This window comes from Strix uralensis, chromosome 19, assembly GCF_047716275.1.
Source record: "Strix uralensis isolate ZFMK-TIS-50842 chromosome 19, bStrUra1, whole genome shotgun sequence".
Classification (NCBI taxonomy): Eukaryota; Metazoa; Chordata; class Aves; order Strigiformes; family Strigidae; genus Strix; species Strix uralensis.
Genome location: NC_133990.1, coordinates 16,382,707 through 16,403,312, shown reverse-complemented (window position 1 = coordinate 16,403,312; position 20,606 = coordinate 16,382,707). Strand labels below are relative to the sequence as shown.

Here is a 20,606-nt window from a genome sequence, read left to right as displayed (position 1 = left end):
CCGCCGCGCCTGCTGGGAGCCCGGGACGGCGGGGCCATGGCGGGCCCGGGGCCGCGGGTCGCGGTCGCCGTCGCTGTCGCCATGGCTGTGGCGGCGCTGCCGGGCCCCGCCGCGGCTCGCAGCCCCGGGGCCGCCGGCTGCCAGGTGCCCCCGGGCGAGCGCTTCGACTGCGGCCCCGAGCGGCTGCTGGGCCGGGCGGGCTGCGAGGCGCGGGGCTGCTGCTACGGGCCCCCCGGCCCCGGCCCCGGCCCCGGCCCGCCCTGGTGCTTCTTCCCCCGCGGCTACCGCAGCTACCGGGCAGAGAACCTGACGGCCACGGCCACCGGCTTCACCGCCCGGCTCCGCCGCGTCGCCGCCAGCTTCTTGCCGGGTGACGTGGGCGACCTGCGGCTGGACGTGGCCATGGAGACCCCCACCCGCCTGCGCTTCACGGTGCGCCCCGGCCCCCCGGGACCCCGGCTCCGGCCCCCCCGGCCCCGGCCGACCCCCCGTCTGTGTCCCCGCAGCTGCGGGACCCGGCCCGGCAGCGCTACGAGGTGCCCCTGGCCACGCCGCGGGCGAGCGGCCGAGCCGCCTCCACACTCTACGGGGTGCGGGTCAGCCCGGACCCCTTCGGCCTCCTCGTCTACCGGCAGCGCGGCGGACGGGTGCTGTAAGTGCCCGGCAAAGCCTCCCCGCCCCTCCCGGAGGGATTCGCTCTGGCAGCGGGACCCGACGCCAGCCCCCACGGGGACATGCCGGGGGACACGGGGGACGGCAGCAGCGTGGCCGTCTGTGGCTGCGGGGCTTTGCTTGGGCCCCTGCTGCGGTTGGGTGGCTGGGAAGGGACACGGGAATCCCAGAGCTTGGCCAAAATGGGGTTTTGTTTCACGTGGGGACGAGCATCCACGTCCCTCCCCAGGGCTGGCGGTTCCCAGCTCGGTGCTTCCCTCCTCCCCGGGCGCTGCCGGGGCCGGTTGCCGGAGCCCCCCCCTCTCTCCGACAGGCTGAACACCACCGTCGCGCCCCTCTTCTTCGCAGACCAGTTCCTCCAGATCTCCACCTCCTTGCCCTCCCGTTTCATTTCTGGGCTGGGGGAGCACCTGACGCCGCTGGTCCTCGACACGACGTGGACCAGGGTCACCCTCTGGAACAGGGACATGGCACCCGCGGTACGGAGTGGGGCTGAGGGCGAGGGCTCACTCACGCCTGCAGGGGCGGCCCCACCGCCTCTTCACGTCATTATTTGGGGCTGGGGAAAGGCGCCTGCTGAGCTCTGGGCCCCGGCCCCGACCGTGTCCCCCCCCAGGGCTCGGTGCCGCTCAGAAGCTGCGTTGCCCCGCGCGGGCCAGGGCTCTGGCTCGAGGCAGAGCTCTGCCGACTTCAGGCGGTGTTTGGGGCCACCAGCCCTGGGCTTGCACCTCGTGAGGGTGCTCCTGGGCAGCGGCGAGAGGCGGGTGGGTGGGTGCTGTGCCAGGGACTCTGGCGGAGCCTCACTGGCACCGTGCTGTGCTCTGCTCCAGCCCCAGGTCAACCTCTACGGCTCCCACCCTTTCTACCTGGGGATGGAGGACGATGGGTCAGCTCATGGTGTCTTTCTGCTGAACAGCAACGCGATGGGTGAGTCCCACAGAGGTGCCGGGCGCAGGCTCAGCCCCCGTCCCCGTCCTCAACTTGTTCCTCCGGCGCTTGCGCTTCCCCAGACGTGCTCCTGCAGCCCAGCCCGGCCCTGACCTGGCGCACGACGGGCGGGATCCTCGACTTCTACGTCTTCCTGGGCCCCGACCCAAAGAGCGTGGTGCGGCAGTACCTGGACGTTGTCGGTAGGACCGAGCTGTGGGCGGGGGGCACGGGCGCTCCCGTGGTGACTTTCCCGGGATGCTGCGAGCGGCGTGGCGGAGCGGGGCTGCGGGGGAGCGCGATGCTGGGCTGGCCCTGCACCCGCCTGGCCAGCACCCGCCCTCCCGGCTCCCAGGGTTCCCCTTCATGCCCCCGTACTGGGGCCTGGGCTTCCACCTCTGCCGCTGGGGCTACTCCTCCACTGACATCACCCGGCAGGTCGTGGTCAACATGACGGCAGCCCGCTTCCCCCTGGTAGGTCTCAGCTGCTCCCCGGAGCCTCTGCCTGAAAGCGGCTGCGGGGGGGCTGCTGGGGAGTGCCCCCCTGGGGCGGGGGGTCCTGTGGTGGCGTGTGGGGGTCCCTGCTCCTCCCCGAGCACCGGTGCCGCCGTCCCCAGGATGTGCAGTGGAATGACCTGGATTACGCAGATGCCAAGAGGGATTTCACCTTCAACAAGAAAAGCTTTAAGGATTACCCGGAGATGGTGCAGGACTTCCACCGCCGCGGGCTGAGGTACATCATGATCGTGGTGAGTGACACCTCCGGCCGTGCCAGGGCTCCCGCACCGGGGGGCTGGCACCGGGGTTTCCATCTGCCCCCGAGGGTGGTGATGGCACTTCCCCCGAGGAAGGTGGGGGGGGCCGTTCCCTGCCCTTGCTAGCGAAGCCCCGGTTTTGTGCCCCGCCAGGATCCTGGGATCAGCAGCTCGGGGCCTCCCGGCACCTACAAGCCCTACGACGAGGGACTGAAGCGAGGGGTGTTCATCCGAAACGCCACGGGGCAGCCCCTGATCGGGAAGGTGCGTGCGGGGAGCAGCCCAGGTCCCCACGGGGATGGAGCTTGAGTGAGGCCCCGAGAGCTGGAGGGAAATACCCGGGGAATGGCCATGGTGGAGAATGGGGTGGCTGTGGGGTGCAGTAGGGTGGGGACAGTGGGGCTTTGCCGGTTGCTGCCTCCCTCCCGCAGGTCTGGCCGGGTCCGACAGCCTTCCCAGACTTCACCAACCCAGAGACTCACGAGTGGTGGCACGACATGGTGAAGGACTTCCATGACCAAGTGCCCTTCGATGGCATGTGGATCGTGAGTGGCCCCGGCAGAGCCGCCGGCTGCGGCTCCCTGGCCCCTGCCCCGTGCTTCTGCTGGGCTCCGGCGCGGCGGTGAGGGCAGCTCGTCCTTTCCCTTCCCTCCCCAGGACATGAACGAGCCATCGAACTTCGTGGAGGGCTCCCAGGACGGCTGCCCCAACAACAGCCTGGAGCAGCCCCCCTACGTGCCAGGTACGGGGAGCGGGTCCCAGCCTCCTGCCCGGGGCTCCCTGCACCCCCAAGTTCCTCCCGGGGATGCTCCGGTCCCGGGGGGGGGCGCTCCGCGCTCGCCCTGGCCAGCGCTGCTCCCATGCAGGAGTGTTTGGCGGGCGGCTCCAAGGCGGCACCATCTGCGCCTCCAGCCAGCAGTACCTGTCCTCCCACTACAACCTGCACAGCCTCTACGGGCTGACCCAGGCCGTCGCCTCCCACGAGTAAGCCCGGGGCTGGTGTCGCAGCTCCTGAGGAGCTGATGCACATCCCGGGGGGGGGGCAGAGCTGGGAGAGACCCCTCCCCACAGTGCAGTGGGGGCATTCGGTGGCGGGGTGAGGGCTGGGTTTGTACCACGGTGCGTTGCCTGCTGCTGCCAGCCTGGCACTGGAGGGGGCTGGAGCTGGTGCTGTGCGGCCGTGCTGGCTCCTGGGCTGGGGGGCCGTGCCCTGAGCACTGTCACATGTCACCTGCCCTGTGGGCAGGATGGTGCTGGGTGTCTGCCCCAGTGTGTCCCAGCTCTGCTGGGAGCTGCTGAGCCCCTTCCCCAGCCGGGCGGTGCTGAGCAGACCCCATCCTGCCCGCAGCGCGCTGCTGAGGGTCCGGGGCAAGCGCCCCTTTGTCATCTCGCGCTCCACGTTTGCTGGGCACGGGCGCTACGCGGGGCACTGGACTGGGGACGTTGGCAGCAACTGGGAGCAGCTCTACTACTCCATACCAGGTAGGCTGCGGGGTGCCGGGGCCGCATCCAGCTCCACTTCCCCCCTGTGGCCCACCCTCCGCCGCAGCCGGGGGCTTCCCCGACACCCTCTGTGCCCCCTCCGCAGAGGTGCTGCTCTTCAACCTCTTCGGGGTGCCGCTGGTGGGTGCTGACATCTGTGGCTTCGCGGGCGACACGTCCGAGGAGCTGTGCGTGCGCTGGACCCAGCTGGGCGCCTTCTACCCCTTCATGAGGAACCACAATGACCACGGCGCCCGGGTGAGCGCCGGGGGGGCGGCTGGGGGGACGGGGCACCCACTGTTCCTCCCCGCACGGTCTGAGCATCCCCTGTTGGCTTCTCCCCTGCAGCCGCAGGAGCCGTACGCCTTCAGCCCGGCTGCCCAGGCTGCCATGAGGAAGGCCCTCTGCCTCCGCTACTCCCTCCTGCCCTTCCTCTACACCCTCTTCCACCGGGCCCACTCCGCCGGGGAGACGGTGGCACGGCCCCTCTTCCTTGAGTGAGTGCTGATGGGTGCCGGTCCCCGCCGGGCTCAGCGGGAGGGGGGTGCAGGGTCTCCCTGCACTGTGCTGCCTGTCCCCTCCTTCCCCAGGTTCCCCAAGGACCCCAACACCTGGGCCGTGGACCGCCAGCTGATGTGGGGCGGGGGGCTGCTCGTCACCCCCGTGCTGCAGCCGGGAATCACCAAAGTCAGTGGCTACTTCCCGGCGGGGACATGGTACAGCCTCACGGGGGTAGGTGCTCCCCTGTTTGTGGGGGCTCTCGGGTGGCTGTGCGGGGGCTTTGCTGCCTGTGTCCCTGTGCCCCACCGCCGCTACCAGCCCCCCGGGGCTGTGCTTGGGACTCAGGCCTTGCTTGTGGCTGTTGGAGGGGGGCTGGGACCCCCCTGGGCGCACTGCACCCTGCGCTTACTCCTTCCTCTATTCGTTGGCATTTAGGACTCCACCATCCGCAGCAAAGGGCAGTGGATCCTCCTGCCTGCTCCCCTGGACACCATTAATGTCCACGTCCGCGCGGGGCACATCCTGCCGCTGCAGGTGAGCCCCCCCCGGCACCGCGGTGATGCTGCAGTGGTCACCGGCAGAGCGGACGCTGCCGAATAAGCCATGAGCCTGTGGTGCGTGGCCGGGGCGGGGGGACGGCAGCCGTGGCAGTGCTCGGAGCTGAGCCCCATCCTGCGCCCCAGGAGCCCGCGTTCAGCACGGCTGAGTCCCGCGGGAAGGGGATGGCCTTGGTTGTGGCGCTGACACCGGACGGCTTCGCCAGGGGAGAGCTGTTCTGGGATGATGGGGAGAGCTGGCAGACCTTTGAGAAGGGCGACTACACCGAGATCCTCTTCCTGGCCACACACGTAAGGAGAGGGGGGGGTGCTGCTGACGGGGGGCACCCGGTTCTGGCATCCCCAGAGCATGTGCGCGGTCACGGGCAGCACCGCGGGGTGTCGTGCCCCAAGTGCCAGGCTGAGCCACTGCAGCACTGTGGGGTGGTGGTGGGGTGTCCCCCGCGGGCTGCGCCCCCCCAGGAGCCCCCTTGGGAGGGGGGTGCCTGCGCTGGGGAGCTGGTTGCTCTCTTCTTGCACCCATGGTGCTGCACAGCACCCACTGCTCTCCAGCTGTCCGATGAACGGCTTCACCGCTCTCGGGTGTCAGCAGAGCACCCACGGCCCCCAGGCTCGGTGCCCCACGGCTGGGCAGCGCGTGTCGAGGAGCCGTGGGGGCGGCTGAGCCCCGGGAGCTGGGGGGTGACGGTCCCCTGTCCCTGCAGGGCGCTGTGCTGAGCCAGCTCCTGCGGGCGAGCGCCCACCTCGACGGGGTCCTGCTGGAGGCCGTCACTGTGCTGGGTGTCACCAGCCCTCCCCGGCAGGTCCTGGCCAACGGTGCCCTCGTGGGCGACTTCTCCTACCGAAATGACACCCAGGTGAGTGCTCATCTGGCCCTGGGAGGGTTTTTGGGTGGGGGGGGAGCTGCTGGCTGGCAGCTGGGAAGGGACCTGGGGCTCAGCCGAGGGGCTGGTGGGGTTTGGCCCCAGCGATGGCCCAGCACCCGCTTTGTTGGCACCCAGGAGTGCAAAGGGCTGCCCAGCACGGGCTGGGTCGCTGCGCTGGGGCTGGGGCAGGATTAGGCCGTGCAAGGGGGCAAGGGTGTGGAGAGGGAGGATGGGAAGGGAGCATGGTGGTGGGGCTGGAGCTCTGCGAGGAGCAGGACACCCCTCCTTGGCTCTGACACTCCGTCCCGGCTGGTTCCCCCGTGCTGACCCTTCCTTCCCTCCCCCAGGTGCTGCGAGTCCCGGTGTCGCTGCCCATGTGGGAGCGGTTTGTGATCACTTGGTCCTGAGCCCGCGCCGGACCCGCGCCGCTCGGCAGGGAGAGGCAATGCTGCTCCCCCCAGCTCTGAATCCGTCCCCTCCTTTGTCAAACCGGAGCTGCTGCTGCTGCTTGTCCCCCCCCCCAAGGCGGCTCCTGGGCTTTGCCTTCCCTTCTGGCTAATGGGAGTCAATTGGAGATGGGTGCGCTGGACTGGGGGGCGGGGCGGGGGCTTGCACAGCCCCTGGGGACGGGGAAACCCTCATTTCCTCCAAAATGGGGAAAAAAAAGACCCAAGTGCCTTGTGAGACAGCAAACCTGTTAACATGTGGAACTGGTAACCTGTCGAGGGACTGCAGGGAGTCTCCTGTTTTGGGGGAGGGCTCTGTGCTGGGGGGCAGGGGAGCGGTGCTGTGAATAAAGTTGCTGTTTGCTGGGAGCAGCCCCAGGCTGTCTCTGTGCCCCTCTCTGCTGGTGAAATGTCCTGCTGAGCCCTGGCTCAGCCCCCCGCCCCGGCTGGGACCCCCCCGGCTCCATCCCTGCCGGGGGCCCTCCCAATGCCTGCGCCCTTTGCAGGCTTCACCCCATTTCCTGGAGTGTCGGGGGACCCTGAGCTGCTCCCACAGCCCCGTCTGTGCCACAGAGCCCCTCGGCCCATCCGTCCCGCTGGCTCCCACTGCCCTCGGGGGGCTGCCAGCCTCAGCCCCCCGCCGCAGCTCTGGTCCAGTCTCTGCTGCACAGGGAGGGAGCAGACACCATCCCCCCGTGCACCTCGGTGACTCTGGGCACTTTGTATATTTTGTTAAATTAAACCGTCCCGCCTCGCCGGTGCCCACCGGGCCACCTTCCCCCCAGGGCCAGCAGCTGCCCCCCCGCAGCAGGGCTGGCAGGGACCTCGATCTCTCCTCCAGAGGCTTTATTGAGGAGCAGCTGGGCCCTTACGGCTCCTCTGGCCGGGAATGGAGGATCCCTGAGCGCTCCCGGGCCGGGCGGTGTTTGTGCTGCAGGGAGCAGAGCCTCGGGGTGTCACCCAGGACCCTGCTCCGACCCCCTTGTGCCCGAGGGCAGGGGGGACGCCGGGCAGAGGGGACGCTCACAGCTCGTTGTGCAGCGGCTGGCACTGGGGGCTCAGCTTCTCCTCCAAGACGGCGTCGGGGGCACAGACCCAGGGGTCACCCGTGTCCCACTGCCACTTCAGGAGCTGCGTGCGAAGGAGCTGGAAGACGGCGGCGTAGCGGGGGTCAGGGGCCAGGTTCTGGCTCTCGGCGGGGTCACGGCTGTAGTCAAAGAGCTCCCAGCGGTCCCTGTAGTAGTACTGGTGCAGGGTCTTGTTCCAGTGGGTTGGTCGCCCGGCCCTGGTGCGGTTGAGAAGGTCTTGGAAGGTGGGTGAGACGTAGAAGTCCTGGTCGATGGGGAAGGGCATCTTGTAGTTGAGGTTGTGAATGAGGCGGAAGTGCCGGTGCTGGACGGCTCGCATGGGGTAGAACATGGTCACCTCGTGGTGGCTCTGGCTGCTGAAGGCAGTGGCCCAGGGCTGCTCCGACTCCAGCGCCGGCAGGAGAGACTTCCCGGTGAGCTGCACCCGCCTCCGGCCAAAGATGCTGTAGGAAGGGTACGGGACGGAGAACCAGTCCAGAATGGTCGGTGTCAGATCTGGAGGGGGAGAGAAGGGTGAGAGGGGCTAGTGCCTGTGGGAGGAAACAACCCCGGAGAGGGGCAGAACGGTCCCCGGGGCTGCTGCCGCGTGGGCTGCGGGTGGTCCTGGGACCCTGCTGCTTCATCCTCCCTCCTCTCCCCTCCTGGGGCCGGCCGAGGGCTGCAGGCCCGTCCTCCGCGACAGGGATTCGGCATGGGGAGGGTGGGCACTGGCTCCCGGCCCCCCCACACAGCTCTGCGCCCTCCTGGGGGCCGCGGGCTCTTACCCAGGAGGCTGGCGAAGGCCCGGCTGAGCTGCCCCCAGCGCTCGGTGTGCTCGGGGGAGGAGATCAGCAGCGGCTCGGCGGTGCCCGAGCGGTAGAGGTTGGTCCTGCCGCTGGGGAAGGGGATGCCGTTGTCGGAGGTGTAGATCACCAGGGTGCTGTTGTGGAAGCCGGCACGCCGCAGCTCCTCCAGGACCAGCCCGATCCCTGCGGATGCAAGGGGAGAGCTGAGGGCAGGGGGGAAGGCGGGAGGGCCCACAGCACTGGCCAGTGGCCAGCCTGGCTCCTACCTTGGTCCATGCGCCCGATGGTTGTGTACTGGGCTGCCAGGTCGGCCCGGGCAGCCGGCGTGTCTGGGACAAAGTGGGGGACCTAAAGGGAGAAAGGGAAAGTGGCATGTGGCCACCACGGGGACAGTCACGGGGACAGCATGGTGGCCTTTGCCTGCTCTTGCCCCTAATGCGGGTGGTGGTGACCCAGCTGGGACCAGCCCGCGGCTGCCCTGGCTTTGGTGGAGGCTGCTGTGACATAAAGTCCCATATAGCCCTCCACAGCCCCATATAGTCCCCCACAGCCCCATACAGCCTCCCACAGTCCCATATAGCCCCCTGCAGCCCCATATAGCCCCATGCAGTACCATATAGCCCCCCGCAGCCCCACAGGCCCCCACCTGCACTTGCTCCGGGTGGTAGAGCTGTGGCTTCCAGTCAGGGATCCAGCCCATGCCGCTCTCTCCGTTGCCGAATTTCTCACAAAAGGCCCCATATTGGGGCTGGGAGTGCCCGCAGCGGTGCGGGTCGTGGAAGGCGACGTAGAGGAAGAAAGGCCTGGAGATGGAGAGGGTGGAGGTGGTGCAGCAAAGGGCTGCCTGCGCCCCCCGAGACCTGCCCCAGGCTGTGAAGGGGTGAGCTGGGGTCAGCGTGGCGACTCCCACCTAATCTGGGCTTCTGGATCTGGGGTGAGCCAGAGACAAGGTGTCCCTTCCTCTTTGTGACCAGCTGGGACATGGAGACACGTCTTCAGCGAGGCCTGTTCCCCCCCCCTCACGTGCCCCCTCGCAGCTGGCCCCAGGGATGGGGGGGCTCGGTCTCACCTCTCATCCTGGCTCTGCAGGAACTGCCGGACGAGCGCTTTGATTCGAGTGATGTTTCTCCCAACCTGCAAGACGGAACTGTTCTCCTCTGTGTAGGCGAAGTCGAAGGGGTAGACAGCCTCGGGCCCAACATGCTTCTTCCCAATGATCCCTGTGAGAGGGCGGACACGCGCTGTGCCAGGAGCAGTGGCGGGGGGATGTCCGCTGCGCTCGGCAGACGCTGCTGCGTGTGGAAGATGCTGCAGCTTCTCACAGAATCATTCAGGTTGGAAAAGCCCCTCGGGATCATCGAGTCCAACCCTCAGCCCAACTACAAAGTTCTCCCCTACCCCACATCCCCCCACAGCTCATCCAAACGGCCCTTAAACACACCCAGGGCTGGGGACTCCACCCCCTCCCTGGGCAGCCTATTCCACTCTCTGACCACTCTTTCGGGGAAACATTTTTTCCTCATGTCCAGTCTGAACCTCCCCTGTTGCAGTTTAAAGCCATTCCCGCTTGTTCTGTCCCTAATTCCCTGGGAGAAGAGACCAGCACCAACCTCTCTACAAGGTCCCATCACTTCTGCCGGCTGCAGAGGCACTTCCACACCCGGCCAGAAAACGGGGCCCACCCGGGGACCCCGCTGCCCCACAGGGGTGGGCGAGCGCTGGAGCCGCCGAGTCAAGCACAAGCCTTATGGGAACTTGGGAGCCGGGAAGGAGCAGGATGGGGCTCAGAAGTGAAAGTGGGGTGTAATGAGGGTGGCAGAGGAGCGCCGGTGGGCGGCCGCGGAGCGAGACCCGGGTGTCGGCACAGAGCGGGGGCCCAGGGCCGGTCGGGGCTGTCCGGCTCGCAGGCAGGTGCTGTCACCCGAGGGGGTTCAGCGCACAGAGGGGGGGTTCCCGGCCCGTGCCCCGTGCCCTGGGCTCCCCCACCTGTCCGGACGCCCGCGTGGCTGAGCAGCCGGGGCAGGCTCCGCACGCCGTCGAAGGAGTTGAAGTGGTGCACGTCCTGGTGCAGCCCGTACATCCCGCTCTGGTGCTGCAGGCGGGGAGAGACAACGCGGCTGGGACCGGGCCTGCCAGCCCCGCGTCCGGCCGTCACCCCGCGGGAGCGGGTCCCACGTCACCCCCGAGCACACCCCGTACCCCGGGGGGGGCTGCCACACCTGGGGTAGGCCGGTGAGGATGCTGGCCCGGCTCGGGGAGCAGCTGCTGACGGAGGCGAAGGCGTTCTGGAAGATCACGCTGCGCCGGGCCAGCGCGTCCAGGTTGGGCGTCCGGATGGCCGAGTTGTTGTAGGCGCCGCTCTCGAAGCCACCGTCATCTGCTGCGGTGGGAGGGGCGCGGGGTGACCCCCCAGCACCGGGCCTGAACCCCACCGCCGGGCCTGACCCCCCAGCGCGTCCCTTAACCAGCGGGGGGGGGCACAGCCCAGGGGGGCACTAATGACGCCGGGAGCATCCCTGGGCTGGGGAGGGGACGCAGGGGGACCCCCGGGGCCGTCCCTCCCCTGCCCACGGGGCACCCCCGCGCTGGGGGCGGCGGCAGCGGACCCGGTACCGGCTCCGGTTCTCCGCCGGGCCGGCGGCCGCACTCACCCAGGAGGAGCAGCACGTTGCGGGTCGGGGCCGGGGCCGGGGCCCCGTCGGGCCGGAGCGCGCCCAGCAGCAGCATCAGCGCCCAGGGCCGCATGGCACCGGCTGCGGTACCGGCACCGGCAGCGGCACCGGAACCGGCAGCGGCGGGACGCGGCGGCTCCTCCTCTGCCCCGGTCACATGAGGCGGCCCCGGCCGCTCAGATCCGGCCCGGGCGGAGCCGTCGGGCCCCGCGGCTGGGAACGGGGTGACCCCGGCGGAGCCGCCCCGCCGCCCCCCCCGGCCCCGCGGGGGTCCCCGGCCCGCGGTCCCTCTGCCCGCCCCGCTCCCCCCAGCCCCGCGGTGTGTCCGCAGCCGGCCGGGCTGGCGGGCGCTGCCCCGGCCATGCCGGTGCAGGTTCCCCGGTGCCCGGGGGTGCGGACGAAGCTGCCGGTGCTGGGCTGGCTCCCGCGCTATTCCGGGGCCTGGCTACAGCTCGACCTGGTCGCCGGCCTGACCGTGGGACTCACCGTCGTGCCGCAGGCGCTGGCGTACGCCGAGGTGGCCGGGCTGCCTCTCCAGGTGGGTGGCAGCGCCCAGTGGCACCCGGGGCCACCCGCACCCCGAGCGGGCTAGCGGCAGGGCGGGCAGGGCTAGCCGGACGAGGGCTGCTCCTCTGCAGTCGCCCATTTTCCAGGGCTGGGAGCCGCAGATGTCAAGGGTTTGCTCAGGAGGGCCCTGAGGGCGGCACAGCCCTCCCCGGCCTGGCCGTGTCCGGCACCTCCCGGCTCCGAGCGTTGTGCCAGCGCTGCTTTTGTCCCCGTGCAGTACGGCCTCTATTCGTCCTTCATGGGCTGCTTCGTCTACTGCTTCCTGGGCACCGCCAAGGACGTGACGCTGGGTCCCACTGCCATCATGTCGCTGCTTGTCTCTTCTTATGCATTCCACGAGCCCGTCTATGCCATCCTGCTCGCCTTCCTCTCTGGCTGCATCCAGCTGGCCATGGGGCTCCTGCACCTTGGTGAGATGCTCTTGCCGTCCATGGTTGTATTTTTAAGGATGCCGCTGTACATCCTGCAGTTGTTCCCTCCCTGGTGCTTTCTGAGGCGCTGGGGTCGTCCCGCTGACGCTTGTGACAGCTCTGTGTGCGTGCAGACACCCTGTGCTCCCCGTCGGGGCCAGCGCCGTGCTTACTGCCCCCCGTCCCGTGCAGGTTTCCTTCTGGACTTCATTTCCTCCCCAGTCATTAAAGGCTTTACATCGGCTGCTTCCATCACCATTAGCTTCGGCCAGGTCAAGGTACAGTCTGCTAGTCTGCTCTCTCCTGGAGCCGGCCGTGCTGCGGAGCCGGGCTAGTCAGCACCGGGCTGGGCAATGTGCTCGGTGTGAGGGGAAGGAGCCTCAAAAAGGGGGCACAGGTCCCCCCTGCCAGCAGATCTGGTGGCTCCCTGAGTGCTCTGCTCTGAGCAGACCGAGCTGAACGCACCCTCTGCCAGTGACCCTCAGGACACCAGTAAAACCAGGACATTTGATTTGGTTGCTCGTGGGAGGTGCTGGGGGAGCCTCGGGCACGGTGGGTTTGCAGCTCTGCCAGTCCCTCGCTGGTCTCTCCCAGACATGAGGGCCCCCGGCAGTTCTGGGGCTGCAACACTTCCTTTGTGGTTAAAATCAGAGACTCTGGGAGATGGTGTCAGGCTGCGCTGGCAACCTCGGGGCTGGTGTTGGCTAATGGCTGCGGTCGCGCCGGGCAGGGGGACGGGTCACAGCAGGGCTGCGCGGGCTGGGGTGAGGGCCCCGAACTGAACCGTGTGTGTAGGATGGGGTGGAGGCACCTCGGGGCCTGGAAACGGGGAAAAAAATCAGAGCATCTCCGAGCCGTCCCCGCACGGAGCCGTGCAGGGAAGGGGCCGTCCTGGGGTGCATGTGGGAGCCCACACCGTGCGTGTGCCTGGCTGAGCCCCCGTGCTCCCGGCAGTCCCTCCGTGGCACCCGGCAGCTCAGGTTGTGCTGAGCTTTCACCAGGCTTTGTCTTCCCGCACAGAACATCCTGGGGCTGCAGGGGATCCCACGGCAGTTCTTCCTGCAGCTGTACGAGATGCTGCGGAGGATCGGGGAGACCAGGTCAGCACCATCCCTGCGCCTGCCCTGCTCCGTCCCCCTGCGGCTGCGGGGCCGCGGGCTCTGCTGCTTCGCTCCCCATCTCTTTGCTCACACCTTGGGCTGATTTCTCGCTCCCCGCCCAGCACTGTGACACGAGGGCTTGTTCTCAGCCATTTCCATTTGAGCTGGAAATCTGAGGATGGGGGAGCATGCGGGCTCCCAGGCTGCAGGATGGGGCATGCTTGTTCTGTTTTCCGCTCCCAGTTAGGTATACCAGGATTTTGCCAGCCCAAAGGCACATCCTTGGGACTGGCTGTGTCATAACTCCTCTTGTTTTGACAGCCCAGAAGGGAGCTCGGGCATCCCCGTGCCCCCTGTCCTCTCCCATCAGCTGCACCCGTGGCTCAGGGTCTGTGCCGCAGCCTGGGTTTCACACGCCACATGGTGCCACGCGGGATCCACTTCATCACGGCGGGCAAAACCCTTCCCTGCCTTGCTGTGGGGGCAAGCAGGAGGAGGGGGGGAGGCAGATCCTGCTGCATGGATCCTGCCTGTCGTGGGGGGTCCTGCTTCCCTCTTTACGAAGAGCCCACAAACCCATTAGCCGATTTGCCGGTGGTACCAGCGGCGTCCCTGCCAGCTGCCGTGCATGCCCGTGGGCCAGCTCTCCCTGAGCCCCGCAGCGTGTTTGTCCTGGCACTGATGGGCCTATTGCAGGGCTGGGGACGCCGTCCTGGGGCTGGCCTGCCTGGCCGCGCTGGCAGGGCTCCGGGCCATGAAGAGCCGCTTGCCCCGAGCTGCCCCTGCGGCGCCGCTGGCTGCCAGGATCAGCCACCTGATCGTCTGGACCTCCGCCACCGGTGCGTTGGCCATCCCCTGCCCTCCCCCTCCCACGGCCGTCCCTCCTGGGGCCGCGTCTCGTTGGGGCAGGGAAGGGACAGCCCGAAACTGGTAAAGCCCAGGTGGGCCGGAGCAGAGACCTGGAGGTGGGTCGGGGAGGACAGAGTCCCCAGGATGGTCCTGCTGCTGTGCGTGCCCCTTCCTAAGGCTTGGAAGGTATCAGCAGCCCGTTACCCACCTCCTGCCGTCCCTCCCGCCGCTCTGGGCTCCGGGCAGGTTTTCACAGTTCCTCTCTCTCCGCTCCAGCACGCAACGCCCTCGTAGTCCTGTTTGCTGGCCTGGTTGCTTACTCCTTCCAGGCGATGGGCTCCCAGCCGCTCACGCTCACAGGCAGCATCCCCCAGGGCCTCCCCACCTTCCGGCTGCCGCGCTTCTCCATGGCAGCACCCAACGGCACCGTCCCCTTCCAGAGCATGGTGGAGGTGGGTGCCAGGCTGGCGGGGCAGGCTGGGCGCCCCGCGGGCCACTCTCTCCTTGCCCCTTTGCTGGCTCCCCACGCGGCGGGGGGAGGCTCTGCTGTGGGGCCACCCTTGTCCCTCGGTGGCGTCACTCACCCCGTCCTTCCCTCCCAGGACATGGGGGTCGGGCTGGCCGTGGTCCCGCTCATGGGCCTGCTGGAGACTGTTGCGATTGCCAAGGCTTTTGGTACGGCTGCGCCAGGCCCCTGCACTCGTGGGGGGGCTCTGCAGGGGACTCGGGGTGTTGGGGAGGGTGCTGTTCCCATGGGGGCAGTGGGAAGGACTGGGCTGCCTGTGCTGAGCCCGGTTCATCGTGTGGGCTGGCAGGAGGGGTCCCCCGGGGTGCTGCCAACCCCCTCCTCAGCCAGGCAGCTCCCCCGTGTCTGATTTGGGAGCGGGCTGGGGGGTCCCTGCGTTGTGCACAGCTGAAGCTTGCGCAGGAGCTGAGTGTTGTCTCAGGATGCTCCTGCACCTGGGGGGTGCCGGGATGGGGCCCACGGCTGCCGGCCCTGCTCCGTGCGCGGGCTTGGTTGTGCCTGCGGGAAGCTCGGGGCGATGCCGCTTGTCTCCTTTCAGCCTCGCAGAACGATTACAGGATTGACCCCAACCAGGAGCTGCTGGCGATTGGTAAGAGACTGCTCAGAAGAGGAGGGCAGGGGGTGGGGATCCGGCCCGAGCATCGCCATGTGTCCCGCAGCCCTGAGCTACCGGAGATCCCCATCTCAGCAGTCTGACCTCAGCCTGAAGCGTTACCTTTCTTACCTTGCGTGTTCCCCCCACCCCAAGCCTCTCCCACAGCTTTGCAATTTCCAAAGCAGCCTGAGCCTGGCTCACATGGCTGGACGGGCTCTGCTCCGGCCCCGGGTACCAGCCTGGGGATGGAGGGGGTGACGACAGGGGCACAGACCTCTCTGCAGCCCCGGGCAGTGTCCCCCGTAGCTGCTGCATCCCCCTCTCCTTCCCCACCACAGGTTTTGCCAACATCCTGGGCTCCTTCGTCTCATCGTATCCCATCACGGGCAGCTTTGGCCGGTGGGTGGCAGGAGGGGGATGAGAGCCCCGGCCCGTGGGGCGCTTGCTGGGGCTGGGTGGTGAGGGGGGTCTGCAGGATCTCGGGTGGACAGTTGTGCAGACCCTGCTGGGTCCCCAAGCTTGTGTCCTGTCCCCAGCCGCCCGCCGGGGCTGCACGTGGGTCCCGCAGTGACCTTCCCTCCCATCTCACGTGCTCTGCGGTCCCGCTGCAGGCCGGGACCCCCCAGCTTGCTGGTGTTTCTCCCTGGTGAGCTCTGATGGGGCGGGTGGTTTTCCTGTGTGGGGTCTCTGGGCATGGGGTGGGGGCAGCTGCCGGCCCTGGCGCGGCCTGGGACAGCGCATGGTTTTGCATTTCAGGACGGCGGTGAACGCGCAGTCGGGTGTCTGCACCCCCGCGGGAGGGCTCGTCACAGGTAGAGCCCCCACCCTGCCGTGGGCTGCTCCGCAGGTCCCCATGCCCAGCACCCGCTTCCCCAGGCACCCTGGGCGTCGGGGACCCCTTGGCTCAGGTGCCCCCATCTCCCGCAGGCGCCCTGGTCCTGCTCTCGCTGGCGTACCTCACCTCGCTCTTCTACTACATCCCCAAAGCGGCGCTGGCCGCCGTCATCGTCTCGGCTGTGCTGCCCATGTTTGACGCTGGGATCTTCAGGACGCTCTGGCGGGTTAAGAGTGAGGGCACGAGCTGGGAGCGGTCGATCCCCCAGTGCTGCTGGCTCTGTCTGCAGAGCAGGTGTCGTCCCCGAGGGCCCCGTGGCACGAGGACGAGACGCAGCTGAGCCTGGGTTGTGTCTCTTGCAGGGCTGGACCTTGTGCCCCTCTGCGTGACGTTCCTGCTCTGCTTCTGGGAGGTCCAGTACGGCATCGTGGCCGGGATGCTGGTCTCGGGGATTCTCCTGCTCTACTCCATTGCCAGGCCCCCTGTTAAGGTGGGCTTCCCACCTCCCCTTGGATGCAGTGGGGTGTTGGGGTGCAGGGTGCTTCTGCCTGCTCCTGCCCTCTCCCGTGTCCCCAGCCTGCCGCTGGCACAGCTCAGGGTCCCCTTTCAAAGCGCACGAGGAAAGGAGTATCCCAGGAGCTGAGAGCGGGAGAGGGAGGCATGGCTGTCCCGCTTCCCGCTGGCACTGGGGTCTGTGCAGGAGTGGGGGTTCCCTGAGGGATGGGGGCTCCCGCATGTCCCCCTCCGGCCAGAAGGACAGCACTTTGCTTCATCGCACGGGCACTTGTCCCCGCCTGGGGCAGGTCACAGCCCCGAGCTCCCTGTGACTCGTCGCCCCGCACCGGGGTCTCGCGCAGGTGTCGGAGGGGGACGCGCTCCTGGTGCAGCCGGGGAGCAGCCTGCACTTCCCGGCCATCGAGCACCTCCGGGACACCATCTGCAGCCGCGCTCTGGCAGGTATGGGGGCTCCCTGGCCCGCCGACTTGTCCTGGGGACCCGGCGGTAACCCCGCTTCTGGCGGGGGTGACAAGTGCTGCCCAGGCCTGCAGGCTGTGGGTGCAAGCAGCGACGGGCCACTGCCGCTCTCCCGGGGCTGTCTGTCCCCCTCCAGCCGCGGCTCTGGCTCTAAGGGCTGCGTCCCCTGGGCTGGTCGTTTTTGGACTCGTCGGGGACGTGACCACACCCTCTTCTTCCAGCAGCGTCTCCACCGCGCTCAGTCATCCTGGACTGTTGCCACATCAGCAGCATCGATTACACGGTGGTGGTGGGGCTGGCCGAGCTGCTGCGGGAGCTGCGCAAGCACGGCCGCTCGCTGGCTTTCTGCGGGCTGCAGGTACGTGGGATGCAGATGTGCTGTGTCCTGCTGCCTGGCCCCGTGCTGGGCGTCAGCTCTGCTCCCCAGGACAGGGTCTGTGCCCATGGGCTCACCGCTGCCTTCCCCGTGCCGGCCACGCTGGCCACTGGCACTGCCCGGAGGATGCTGCTCTTTGGGTAGCACCTTCATCATCTCCAGCACCTTCGCCTCAGAGAGGTGGAGGCTGCAGCTGCTGAGCCCGGTGGTGGGTGGTGGGGAAGGGCTGCGTCCTCTGCCTGGGGCTGGCTGGGGGGCTCAGCCCTGGAGAGACGGGCAGCGGCCGGCAGCAGGCTCCCTCAGCCCGGGTTTCTCTGCCCTCAGGACCCTGTTCTCCAAGTCCTGCTCGCCGCAGAGTTAGAAGGATTCCAGCATTTCCCCAGCCGGGAGGAGGCAGGTGAGGGTCTGGGCTGCCCCGGGTGCTCTCCCCAGGCTGGGGTCCCCCAGGCTGCTACTAAGCGGGGCTCTGGAAGATGAACTTGGGAATTTGACGTTTGTCAAGCCCCAGAGCTGCAGTGGGAGGGGCTGCAGGGGTCTGGCGAGCAGGAGCCCCTCTGGGGACCAGGGTCACCCCGACCTCAGGGATGCACGACGAGCTGCTGTGGTTTAACCCGGCCCGCAGCTGAACAGCACGCGGCCGCTCGCTCGCTCCCCCCCCCAGTAGGTCGGGGGAAAAAAATCAGGAAAAAAGGTAAAACTTGTGGGTTGAGATAAAAACAGTTTAATAGGACAGAAAAGGAAGGTAAAATTATAATAGTGATAAAAAGATGTACAAAACAAGTGATGCACAATGCAGTTTCTCCCAACCCACTGACTGATGCCCAGCCAGGCCCCAAGCACTGGGCCACCACCCCCTGGCCCACTCCCCCCAGTTTTATTGTTCAACGTGATGTTCTATGGTCCGGAATATCCCTTTGGCCAGTCGTGGTTCCCCTCCCAGTGCACCCCCAGCCTGCTCGCTGGCAGGGCAGGGTAAGAAGCTGAAAAGGCCTTGACTTTGTGTAAGCATCGCTCAGCAGCAACTAAAACAGTGTGTTATCAGCATTGTTCTCATCCTAAATCCAAAACACAGCACTGGTAGGAAGAAAATTAACTCTATCCCAGCCAAAACCAGGACACAAGCCTTGGCTTAACTCTCTGTCTTGCTTCTCCCCCTTCCTGGCTCAGAGCAGTGCGGAGGAGCGGAGCTGGGAGGCAGCGGGACAGCCCCCCTCACCAGTGAGACCTCGCTGCTGCCCACGGGGCTCATCCAGTGAGTCCAGGAGCCACCTGGGACCTTCTCGGGGCAGCGTCACCTCCCCGTCTCCTCGCCTCCGACTGCGCCAGCGCTGTACGTCCTGTGCCGCGCGGGGCCGTGGCTGTGACACCCCGGTGACATCCACCTCTGGGGGGGGCCCTGGCTGCCTCCTGGGGAGACCGTCCCCACATCCCACGCAGGGGAGGTCAGAGCGGCACAGCCCAACGCCACACGGGCTGTGCACGAGGGAGGGGAGAGCTGGTGGGGACACTGGGACCGGGGTGTCCCCAGCCCCACTGGAGGCACGTTGCTGTCTGCAGGCCAAGGACAGGCGACCCGTGGAAGGGGTGAGCGGGGCACAACGGTTCCTATCATGGTCATCGGGGAAAAAGCCACCTCTGCTCCAGGCCCTCCCCATCCCCGAAGCCACTGTCTTTTTTAAATCATGTGTTTTAATTCTGGAGACTTTACTTAAATTGTGTGTTTTAATTCTGGACACTTTTCTTATTCTGGGATGTACTGAACTGTGACACAGAGCGGACTCTTGTCAAAGTGAGTTTCAAGGATGCTGGTGCTTCGCTCCAAGCCCAAGGGCACGCTGCAGCTCCTAACCTCAGGCTGCTGGGAGATGAAAAAATAAGTGATTTTGCTCCTTACTGTTCCCTTTTGGTTTGTGGGGTGTGCTGCCAAACGCTGCCATCGGGCCCGGGCTGTCGCCCTGTGGGTGCAGCCCCTCGCCTGACTCCTGCCAGACACCAAGGGGACAGGCACTGTGATGCTGGCTTGCGCTTGCCCTGCTGTGAAATGGGTGCAAAAAGCAACAGTGCTGTCAGGCAGCGGGGCTGAGAGGGGCAGGGTTCAGGAGAAATCAGTTTTCCTGAACTGCCCTTGGCTGACACCCCCATAAAGAGGGTGTAATAAAGCAGTAATTGGTAATGAGTCAGCGTGATCTCAGCCTTCCTTTGGGGAAAGCTTTTTCCTTTTGTGTGGGAAGGAAAAATTAAACTCTAATTTCTGGGCGATGCTGAGCAGCCCAAGGAAAAGAAACTGAAACCAAGCTCAGGCTGCCCGGCTGCTTGGTGCCTGAAGGCACGCCCCAGAGCCAAAGGTTTTGCGGGTTTTGCCGGGGCAGGCGGTGCCTGGGAGCCACAAAACCGCCAGGGCCTGCGGGTCCGGCTGCTGGAGGCTGCAGGAGTGTTTGTTTTTGCAGCGGAGCAGCGCTGGGCGGCGAGTTCTTTGCTGCACCGGCAGCAGATAAACATTTGCAGGACTGAAGGACACGCGTGCCCTCTGTTCCCATCCGTATCCGTCCGTCCATCTCCTCAGACCAGTGCAGAGACGGAGCAGATTCGACCTGTTTCTCTTCACGTGGTGACGGCGGCGGCCGGCCCTGCGCTGCGAGAGGCCACGCTGGCGAGCTCTGCGTGCCAGGTGAGGAGCCCAGCGAGTGAGTGTGGGGAGGGGGCTCAGGTAACCCCCTGCCTGGGGACACTGGGAGCAGTGACAGTGGGAAAAGAGAGGGGTAAGGGGGTAAAGAGTGTGTCAATGGGGTGTGTGCTCGAACCCGAGTGAGCGTGTGAGCGCTCGTGATGATCGGCTGTGCTGGGAGCCTGTTGTCCGCTCAGTCGCGGTTGGATCTGGGTTTCGGGGTGACAGCCGCGTCCCCACTTTTGGCTGTTGGATCCAGCCTGATGGATTTTCCTCCAACACATGCACCACCCCCCACCCCCCGCTGCTGGCAGGCCCTGTCCCGCATCCCTGTGCTAGCTAGGGGGCACGTGTCGGTGACAGGAGGGGGTCAAGCACCCCACGGCCACCCCCAGCGCTGGCACAGCCCCACTCCAGTAGCCCGAGGAGCCCGTTTATGGCCCTTTGGTGCCAGGGTTACTGCAGCAGCTCAGAGACCCGACGGCAAGGAGAAGCCATCGATCCTGGCCCGAGGGACGTTTTCCCCCAGGCAGCAGTGGGGGGTCGGTGTGTCTCCACCCCACCAGCCCAAAGTAGAGATCTGGGAGATGTGGGAGCTGCAGAATCGGTTCAGGAGGATGAGGAGGGGGCTGAGCCCAGGCCCGTCCCCCCCGGGGCTGCCCCGCTGGCCCCGGGCAGCTGGAGCGGGCACCCAGCTCCGGGCTGGAACGGGCCCCCCCGTCCATGAACAGCCTCTGCCCAGCCCTCCCCCGCGGGCGGGGCTGCCGGGGAGCTCCCGGTGCAGAGGTACCAGGCGAGGTTTGGGCCTCCCGCGGGGGGAGCAGAGCCCCGGGGGCTGCTGGCCCGGCACAGGCCCTTTGATCCGCTCCTCTGGTGTCCGGGAGGGATGTCCGGGGGCCTGGCCCGCTCTCGGGCACCGGGGCCGCCTGCAGCCGCCCAACCCCCGACGGGGCGGGG

General features: G+C 67.2%; 4 protein-coding genes across 10 annotated transcripts in view; 3 read left to right on the top strand and 1 right to left on the bottom strand.

Annotated features, from left to right (window-relative positions):
• Positions 1-33: 33 nt before the first annotated feature.
• On the top strand, positions 34-6,575 carry GAA (alpha glucosidase). Its single transcript, XM_074889566.1, has 19 exons — positions 34-432; positions 507-652; positions 986-1,151; positions 1,503-1,599; positions 1,683-1,802; positions 1,955-2,073; positions 2,217-2,348; positions 2,508-2,618; positions 2,786-2,899; positions 3,012-3,096; positions 3,221-3,338; positions 3,703-3,836; positions 3,943-4,094; positions 4,185-4,333; positions 4,427-4,568; positions 4,773-4,871; positions 5,021-5,185; positions 5,599-5,751; positions 6,108-6,575. Exons 1-19 carry the CDS (start codon positions 37-39, stop codon positions 6,165-6,167), a joined length of 2,658 nt encoding a protein of 885 aa, XP_074745667.1. The 5' UTR covers positions 34-36; the 3' UTR covers positions 6,168-6,575.
• A 341-nt stretch (positions 6,576-6,916) lies between these two features.
• SGSH (N-sulfoglucosamine sulfohydrolase) lies at positions 6,917-10,884 on the bottom strand. 3 transcript variants are annotated; one of them, XM_074889578.1, is made up of 9 exons: positions 10,731-10,876; positions 10,299-10,459; positions 10,066-10,171; positions 9,149-9,299; positions 8,726-8,882; positions 8,346-8,427; positions 8,059-8,262; positions 7,632-7,789; positions 6,917-7,538 (listed from the first exon to the last, which is right to left on the bottom strand). In XM_074889578.1, exons 1-9 carry the CDS (start codon positions 10,822-10,824, stop codon positions 7,230-7,232), a joined length of 1,422 nt encoding a protein of 473 aa, XP_074745679.1. In that variant the 5' UTR covers positions 10,825-10,876; the 3' UTR covers positions 6,917-7,229. The 3 variants fall into 3 exon arrangements, with proteins under 3 accessions (XP_074745679.1, XP_074745680.1, XP_074745678.1); XM_074889579.1 differs by having other exon boundaries at positions 6,917-7,789; positions 10,731-10,884; XM_074889577.1 differs by having other exon boundaries at positions 6,917-7,789; positions 10,299-10,456.
• Positions 10,885-10,973: 89 nt separating this feature from the next.
• Positions 10,974-19,160, top strand: SLC26A11 (solute carrier family 26 member 11). Of its 4 annotated transcripts, none has more exons than XM_074889574.1 (16): positions 10,974-11,289; positions 11,536-11,728; positions 11,921-12,006; positions 12,749-12,828; positions 13,525-13,667; positions 13,954-14,129; positions 14,280-14,352; positions 14,742-14,792; positions 15,137-15,197; positions 15,555-15,610; positions 15,726-15,866; positions 15,996-16,123; positions 16,491-16,590; positions 16,833-16,966; positions 17,309-17,381; positions 18,152-19,160. In XM_074889574.1, exons 1-16 carry the CDS (start codon positions 11,113-11,115, stop codon positions 18,238-18,240), a joined length of 1,761 nt encoding a protein of 586 aa, XP_074745675.1. In that variant the 5' UTR covers positions 10,974-11,112; the 3' UTR covers positions 18,241-19,160. The 4 variants fall into 4 exon arrangements, with proteins under 4 accessions (XP_074745675.1, XP_074745676.1, XP_074745674.1 ...); XM_074889575.1 differs by having other exon boundaries at positions 16,830-16,966; positions 18,157-19,160; XM_074889573.1 differs by having other exon boundaries at positions 16,830-16,966.
• Positions 19,161-19,327: 167 nt separating this feature from the next.
• The window catches only part of RNF213 (ring finger protein 213), a 54,579-nt gene continuing 53,300 nt past the window's right edge, over positions 19,328-20,606 (top strand). The window contains exon 1 of one of the 2 annotated variants that reach the window (XM_074889558.1): positions 19,328-19,652. The gene's annotated coding sequence lies outside the window, so the exon portion shown is untranslated. Of the gene's footprint in view, positions 19,653-19,721; positions 19,744-20,606 lie in introns of those variants that run through there. The other variant, XM_074889559.1, reaches the window with a different exon arrangement.